The sequence below is a fragment of the Sarcophilus harrisii genome, chromosome 1, assembly GCF_902635505.1.
Source record: "Sarcophilus harrisii chromosome 1, mSarHar1.11, whole genome shotgun sequence".
In the NCBI taxonomy this organism is placed as follows: Eukaryota; Metazoa; Chordata; class Mammalia; order Dasyuromorphia; family Dasyuridae; genus Sarcophilus; species Sarcophilus harrisii.
The window spans coordinates 365,665,851-365,674,137 of NC_045426.1; the positions used below are offsets into that span (position 1 = coordinate 365,665,851).

At 48.8% G+C, this 8,287-nt stretch overlaps 1 protein-coding gene across 1 annotated transcript in view; it reads left to right on the top strand.

The window, feature by feature from the left end:
* The first annotated feature begins 5,306 nt into the window (after positions 1-5,306).
* Positions 5,307-8,287, top strand: part of SKOR2 (SKI family transcriptional corepressor 2) — a 54,538-nt gene continuing 51,557 nt past the window's right edge. Inside the window, exon 1 of the mRNA XM_031945977.1 lies at positions 5,307-8,108. Coding sequence (XP_031801837.1) covers positions 5,355-8,108 — 2,754 coding nt within the window. The 5' untranslated portion in view covers positions 5,307-5,354. The remainder of the gene's footprint in view (positions 8,109-8,287) is intronic.

Consider the following 8,287-nt stretch of genomic DNA (forward strand, 5'->3'; position numbering starts at 1 on the left):
CAGAACACCTGCAAAATGCACATCCCAAGGTCTGGGATCAACATCAAGAACACTGATTACTGGCTGATTGTTGGGATCGGAGAGAAAAAGATACATCACTCTTTCAAAGTTGATTGTACATTCAACTTCTGCAAAGTACATTCATATTCTTCAGTCCAGTATCCTATATTGAAATGAAAGGGGAGTGGGAGAAAAGGGGTAGAAAGACAGAATAATCTTCATAACACTGATGTCCGTTAATGTATTTCAGTTTATTTCAACTAAATTAAATCAATATAACACCTCACACTTTTATTAAAGTTTTCACCCCCCCCAAAAAAACAGTAGAAAATGATATTATTCTTATTTTGAATGGTATGCTCTTATTTTCTATAAAATGTCAACATACCTTGTTTTAATGGGAAAATCCTTCCTCTCCTCCTCTGCTTTGTGTACTTAACAGCCTCCTGTAACTTGAAGGGATTGCAACTAACTCAGTATCTGTGACGAATGAATGCCTAAGACTTGTTAAGCGAGTTGTGTGGAATTGAAAGGAGACATTTTTAGTTCACATCTCTTATCATCATCATCATCATTATTATTTTAAAAGGGAGGGAATTGCTTTCTTTCGTTAATTGACACATTACAATCAGAAAGGATTCTAGGAAGAAAGCGGTGAACCTGCTGCTATAAGAAACATTTGCAACTGTGTGGCAGGTCAAAGCCCCTGTGACTCTCAGAGCACCTGCAGTGCTGGGGTATTTCCCTGTGGTAGGGAGCAGAAGTGAAAGTGCTTCTCTTTTCTCCCCATTTCGGTGGTGCAATCCGCCCTGTTCCCAGACATCCTTTTCGTCAGGCTTAAGGTTTCTTCCTATCAGGAGCAGATCGCCAGTGTCTAGGAGATAAGAACATTAGATGAGCTAGGGGCCTCCCTTCTTGGAAAGTCACAGACCAAAGAAGAGGGGGTGGGGAAAGGAGGGAAGGAAGTATCAGGACGTGTTCTAGAAACCTTCTGAAGAGCCAGTAACCTGGATCACGGAGAAGGAAGGGCTGTGTGTGAATGACAATGGCACTTTTTTGGCAAATGGGATATACAGGAATGAAGCGTGAGTTTTTTATGCCTTTTAGATTTGGGGGTTTGGGTTTTTCCGTTTATCTATTGGGGGAGGTTGATTTTAAACCCTACATCTCCTTAGGGAGACCTTAATTTGTTGCGGTGAGGATTCTTTGAATTCGGATGTGACAAATGGTTTTCGCCTTCTGAAACTTTCCTCATACAAACAAATACGGCAATTCCCTTATTCGAAACTAAGACTCCCCTGAACTTTTTATTTTCAATGTCCTTAACTCCTACCGAAGCAACAAGATGTTACAATCTATTTCTGCTTCAAAACAAGAATTCCCCTTGGTTTTATTGACCTTCTAAGAAGTGTGAGGTTTCACACGTTTATCCCGGTATTTACCGATTGGTTTTACTGTCGATAGAATAAATGAGTCCTGTGCGGGTTAATTTATAAGTTCTCTTATTGTTTGGTCGACTTTGCCTTTGGTTTACATCTTAATATGGCTATTAATTTTAATATCCAACCCCATCTCCTCTGCCACCAAATAGCATTTTCAAGTTTTTGTAACAGACGAAAAGATCCAGTTGTTTTCTCTGCAGTGAATATCCACTGGCTAATGTCCCCGAACAAGTATCTTGTTCCTTTCCTGATAAGTAACCAGTATGTAATATGTACGCCGAACAGCTGGTCAATTAGGAAGCAATATATTGACAACTGACTAATATCCGGGAGTGTTACTTAGTTTGCTACACGAAGCACGTTTTTTTTTTTTTTTTTTAAATTCTCTCTAACTCTGCTTTTTTTTTTTAATTTCTTTTCCTCCAAGGAATTTTTGTACATGACTCCTGTGGATTTTTTCCCCCCAAGAACTGGCCATTTGCGCAAGCGGTGTATCTTGGTTTGGGGAACTGCTTCTATAATTGTCCCATTTGCTACCCTCCTTGATGTCTGGTTCTGATGTTCCGTGAAGGGAGCTTGAGGTCATTTTAAATATGGCAGAGAATCAGTGTTTATTTCCAATCTAGACATGGTGCTATATACAGGCAGAAGTGTCCACCCTGTTCTTCACACTTTAATAAAGGAAACTGTCTTGAAAGTATGGAAGATTGTCTTTTAATAGTCTTGTTTTGAATACGATTCATATTTAACAGGTAGGAAATGTCAGGCTTGGTTTTGTTTTGTTTTTTCCAAAAATTCAAGATATTGCAAAGTATTAAGGACCCTATACCCTTTTCCTTCCTTTTTCAGTTTCCTGTAAGTCAGAACAAACTCGATACACTTTGTGTTTCTAGACAGGCGTGCTTTGTCATTTGCTAAGGAACAGAGTTAGGCTATGGGCTTCGGTGAAGCACTAAAAGATTCATTCATGATTCCCGTGAGTGTGGCAGGGAAAAAGGAGGGGGGACGCTTGAGAAGAGGATGGTAGAGCACTACAGGATAAACTGGAAGCTTCGATCCACCAGGTTGGGGGCCTCCTAGACTTAGCTCGCCTAGATGCAAGAGAGCAGTTAAGTTTCCCATCCCCAATTCAGCTCTTCAACTTGAGCACCATTCAGGCTTTTTCTTTTTGGAGTGAGATAGTTGTTAGTTGGTTAGGTGTTTGCTTTCGCGCTTACTGAAAAAAGACACCTCCCTCTCCTCTCCCCCCACCCCTCGCCCTTGCGTTCTCCATCCACCGAGACTCTCTCGCGCTCTCTTTCTCTCCCTGTAACATGCCAGCCCTTTAATGTGGAGTGTCAGGGAGCCGGTGACGTCACCCTGCCCGCTGGGTGGCGTCCCCTCGGTCCGACACGAGTTCAGAGACAAGAGAAAGGCGCTTTCAGGCAACGCTCAACCTGGGGCTCTGCTTCGGCTTCGCGCGCACCCATAGATTATCTGGTAAAAGGGACTGAACCGGCTCACAATTTACAACCGCCATTCTCCACCCTGCTAGGGTTATAGTACCATTAACGCAGAGGAGTGCCTGGATATGACTGGAAACCCTGCAAGACTCCAGCCTGCCTGATTTGAGGACATGCTTTGATGCTTCCCCTCTGAGTCCTCCTGGAAGATGGTCAGGAGGACACACGCGTAAAGAAAACTAGTATTTAGGAGGTAATTATATCACCGCGGTCACTGCGCTTGCAGCATAGACAGGTCTAGGTTAATTATTTCAGGTCACCAGGAGTTAGGTTTCCTTGAGGAGAACTGGAAAGGGGAACTTGGGACTGTTCTAGTTCACTAAGGAGCGCGGAGGAAGAGTTCGAGATTGTATTATTCAGGGAATGGGGGAGTTAAGTACCTACCTTTCTTAGTTCCAACTTTTTCTCCCCCAGGAGCTTTCCTTCCCACCCCAACCCCCATTTTAACCTCTCTCTTCTTTGCTTCTCTACTTCCGCAATAGTTCTTGAGTTTGGGGTAGAAGTCGAAAGAGACGCGCGAGGGTCATTGATTTTTTCACCCTGTCTATTCATGTTAACGTTTCTTGTGCCTTCATATAATATAGCTACAATCAAACGTGTGTAGTGTCACTTCCCGGCCGTGAACTTGACGTTCATATTGTTGGGAAGAGTATTTTCACGTTATCACAGGATCTTATTAAGATAAAAAGAATCTTATTTGAGAACCAGCTGCTCATTGCAGGGCTATTTGGCGAAAGTTGAGCTGGTTCTGCCGGGGCCCAGGCATAGCGGTTTCTTGAATTGCCATTTAACTACCTGTCCACTGGAAATATTGTCTCTGATCCATGTGAAGTGACAAGCTATGTTCCTGTCTCGTTTGAACATGTCTAGGTCAGTTCCACTATCCTGAAGGCCACGGAGTATAATGAAACCTGAGAATGAAGTAGGCGATGTGGCAAGAGTCAAGATCACATGGAAAGCCAAGGGGAAGGGTCTGAATACCACTGCTGGGAGGGAGCGGGGAAGGGAGACGTGAAATTTCTAAATAGAGAGAACAAATGCAGTGGCTACTTTATCAAACAGGGGTCTCGCGGAGCCCAGCGCATTGGGTATGCAGAAAACAAGTAATGACTGGAAAAGCGTTTTGCTTCAAGAACTATGTTCTGTAGTTCGTTGTCTTTTTTTTTTTTTAAATCTATAATGAAACAACAAAGAAAACCTCATTTCAGTCACAAAGGTTTCTTTCCCTTGCTTTTAAAAATATATTTAGTTCAAACATCTTTTGGTATTCAGCTCACCTGAGATGGCACTTGGAATTTTCTCGTGGATTCCAAGTACCTCAGGTACGCCAAGATTCAATTTCTTCAAGATTTTTAGTGATCCCAAGAGTGTTTACAGAAGACGATCTGTATCAGTATTTGCCCTTTTGCGTTGTACAATCATTCAGTATGGAAAATATATCCCGCTTGAAACTGTATTCAGAGCTTAGTCTCAACCGTTGAAAAATATTAAATGTTAACACATACGCCTGTATTTTGCTTGTTAACTGCTGTGGAAGTTGGAAGCAAACATTTTTAGATGATCTTGAATTCCAAGAAAAACCAGAATTGCCCTACTAGGCAAATGGTGGTTGGTAACTGAATTGGAGGAGGGGAGGGGAATGTGAAAACAAAATTAATGTTAAACGAATTGTTTTTAGTCACACATAATTTCTTCAGTTTTTCCAAATTTTAATAAGTTTTTTTTTAATTGTTGGCCCTCAAACTTTAAATAGGAACATTCCAAAAGCCTGACTTTGTTTGTTATATTGAATTGTTTTATCCAGATTATGAATTTCTCCAGATTAATCGCATAAACTACAGCCATCACTTGTCTTAAAAGCATGTTGGGTAGTTTTTCTTTTCCCATCAAAATAAATTCATTTGTAAGAAATTAGTAGTAGTTTCCCTAAATTTTCTATGGGGAGGTCCCAATTTCCCAAGCTTTGTATTTTTTTTAATACTAAAACTGCTATTACCTATGTTTATTATTTGCAAACCTGATCAGCTTATTTTGAGAGGTCTCAAAACTCAAGAGAGAAGGAAGAACTCAGAGCACTTTTTAAAAAAATATAAACCTCTTGGTATGTTGGATTTCCCTCCTAGCTGTTTCAATTGAGTTTTTAGAAAAGAGGATGAAAAACACACAGAAAAATAATCCTTGCTTTATAATGCTTTTTATGAAAAAGAGGAGAAATAAATGTGTTCAAGAAGCATGATAGTATTGTAAAGTATTATCTTATCCCAGGTCTTCCCAACAGTAAGTGATCAATATTTTCTCAACTTATAACTCGTTTTAAACTAAAGTGCTCCAAGATCACTGTTTTCTTTTTTATTTTGCAGTCTACAAGCAAGACCAAGTCGAGTCCATTCGAGGACATACAGTTGAAGAGATGGCCACAAGTCCTCTTCCAGGACCCAATGATATCTTGCTGGCTTCTCCATCCAGCGCATACCAGCCTGATCCCTTGAGCCAGCCTCGGCCGGGCCACGCCAACATGAAGCCCAACCAGGTGGGCCAAGTAATTCTCTACGGGATCCCCATAGTGTCATTGGTGATTGACGGGCAAGAGAGGCTATGTTTGGCCCAGATCTCCAACACTCTGTTGAAGAACTTCAGCTATAACGAGATCCATAACCGGCGGGTGGCCCTGGGCATCACTTGCGTGCAATGCACTCCCGTGCAATTGGAGATTCTGCGCCGGGCAGGAGCCATGCCCATCTCTTCCCGGCGATGCGGTATGATCACCAAAAGGGAAGCTGAGCGCCTTTGCAAGTCTTTCCTGGGGGAAAACCGGCCTCCTAAACTGCCTGATAACTTTGCCTTCGACGTATCCCATGAGTGCGCTTGGGGCTGCAGAGGCAGCTTCATCCCCGCGCGTTACAACAGTTCCCGGGCCAAGTGCATCAAGTGCAGCTATTGCAACATGTACTTTTCGCCCAACAAGTTCATCTTCCACTCCCATCGAACTCCAGAGGCTAAGTACACGCAGCCGGACGCCGCCAACTTCAACTCCTGGAGACGCCATCTCAAGCTCACTGATAAGAGCCCTCAGGACGAGCTTGTCTTCGCCTGGGAGGACGTCAAGGCCATGTTCAATGGGGGTAGCCGCAAGAGGGCCTTGCCCCAACCCGGCTCGCACCCGGCTTGCCACCCTCTCAGCTCGGTCAAGGCTGCAGCTGCAGCGGCGGCGGCGGCGGCGGCAGTGGCGGGGGGCGGAGGGCTACTGGGGCCACACCTGCTCGGGGCACCGCCCCCACCGCCGCCGCCGCCTCCCCTAGCCGAACTGGCTGGCGGCCCGCACTCGCACCACAAGAGGCCCCGCTTCGACGACGACGAGGACTCCCTACAAGAGGCCGCAGTGGTAGCCGCCGCCAGCCTCTCAGCCGCTGCCGCCAGCCTTTCGGCGGCAGCTGCTGCAGGCAGTGCCGGAGTCGGCGTGGCCGGCGGAGGAGGAGGCGGAGCGGGAGGTGGCGGAGTAGGGAGCGTTGGGACCGGAGGAGCCGGGGGGCCCGGGGGAGGCAGCAAAGGTCCCCGCAGTTATCCTGTCATTCCCGTGCCCAGTAAAGGTTCCTTCGGGGGAGTCCTGCAAAAGTTTCCCGGCTGCGGGGGCCTCTTCCCACATCCGTACACCTTCCCCGCCGCTGCCGCCTTCGGCCTATGTCACAAGAAGGAGGACGGGGCCGCTGGGGCTGAGACCCTGGGTGGAGGCGGAGGTGGGGCGGGCGGAGGTGGTGGTGGGGCCCAGAAAGCAGGGCTATCGGGGCTTTTCTGGCCTGCGGGTCGCAAGGACGCCTTCTACCCGCCTTTCTGCATGTTCTGGCCACCCCGGACCCCCGGCGGGCTTCCTGTGCCCACCTATCTACAGCCCCCTCCCCAGCCCCCGACTGCTCTCAGCTGCGCTCTGGGTGACAGCCCGGCCTTGCTGCGCCAGGCCTTCCTGGACTTGGCCGAACCAGGCGGTGGCGGAGGGGGAGGAGGGGGAGGAGGTGCGGGAGGAGGAGGCGGTGGCAATGGAGGCTCGAGTTCAGAAGCCCCTCCAGCTCCAGGGCAGCCACAGCCACCCGCGGGTGCTAACGGCGCAAGCTCCGGGCAGCCACCTCAGCCGTCGGGGGGAGCAGGCACGCGCGAACCTCTCTTCGAGTCACCCTCGGGCAGTGGAGACTGCAGCGCGGGCTCCACACCTCCGGCCGAAGGAGCCGGCGGAGGTGGCGGGAGCGGAGGAACTGGGGGCAGTCGAGTGCCAGCACCTCACCATGCTCATCTTCTTGAAGGCCCAGGAGGCCGTAAGGCTGCAGGAGGAGCGGGCAGCGGCAGCGGCGGCGGGTACCACCACTCCAGCGCCTTTCGGCCAGTTGGGGGCAAGGACGACTCCGAGAGCTTGGCCAAGCTTCATGGGGCTTCGGCTGGCGCGAGCGGGCAGCATCATCCGCACCCGCCTCACCACCACCATCACCATCACCACCACCCGCACCATCACCACCACCATCACCACCACCATCACCACCCGCAGCCGCCCTCCCCGTTGTTGCTCCTGCAGCAACCCGAAGAGCCGGGCCCGGAGCGCCACCATCCGGCCCCTCCGCCTCCACCTCCTCCCCCTCCACCCCCTCCTCCGCCCCCCCCACCGCCTCCACCTCAGCCCCACCACCGCCTCCTGTCCCCCGGGGGCACCAGCTGCAGCTACCCCAGTGAGGATAGCAGCGAGGACGAGGATGACGAAGAAGAGGAGCAGGAGGTGGACGTGGAGGGCCACAAGCCTCCGGAAGGAGAGGAGGATGAAGAAGAAGAAGGCCGGGACCCCGAGGAGGATGACGAGGAGGAAGAGGGAGGAGGGGTGATGCTAGGGGACCCCTTAGTTGGAGGCAGCCGTTACCTCCAAGGCCGAGGGCTAACGGAGAAGGGAGGCAGCCGGGACCGGCCAGCTGGCTCCTTCCCCCTAGTCCTTAACACCTCCAGGCTACAGCAGGAGGAAGAGAAACTAGGAGACCATGGCAGTCCAGATCTGCATCCTCCTCCTCCTCCACTTCCTCCTCCCCTTGCTGCTCAGAAAGGAGGAAGCGGCAGCAGTAGCAGCAGTGGAGGCAGCAGCCCCAGCAGCCCAGTCCACCATCCATCACTGGAGGAGCAGCCCTCCTACAAAGATGTAAATATCCCCTTTAGGCTCCTTCAAGCTAATTATTATTATTTAAATGCACCTTTAGGCTGAATCGGTTACATATGCGCAAGAAAGATGGATCACCAGATTTCCCCACAGAAATGAAATATTCAATGTGTTTAGTAGGGTTTCTTTCCTGCCATAAAGATGTGGTTTCTGATCTTTTT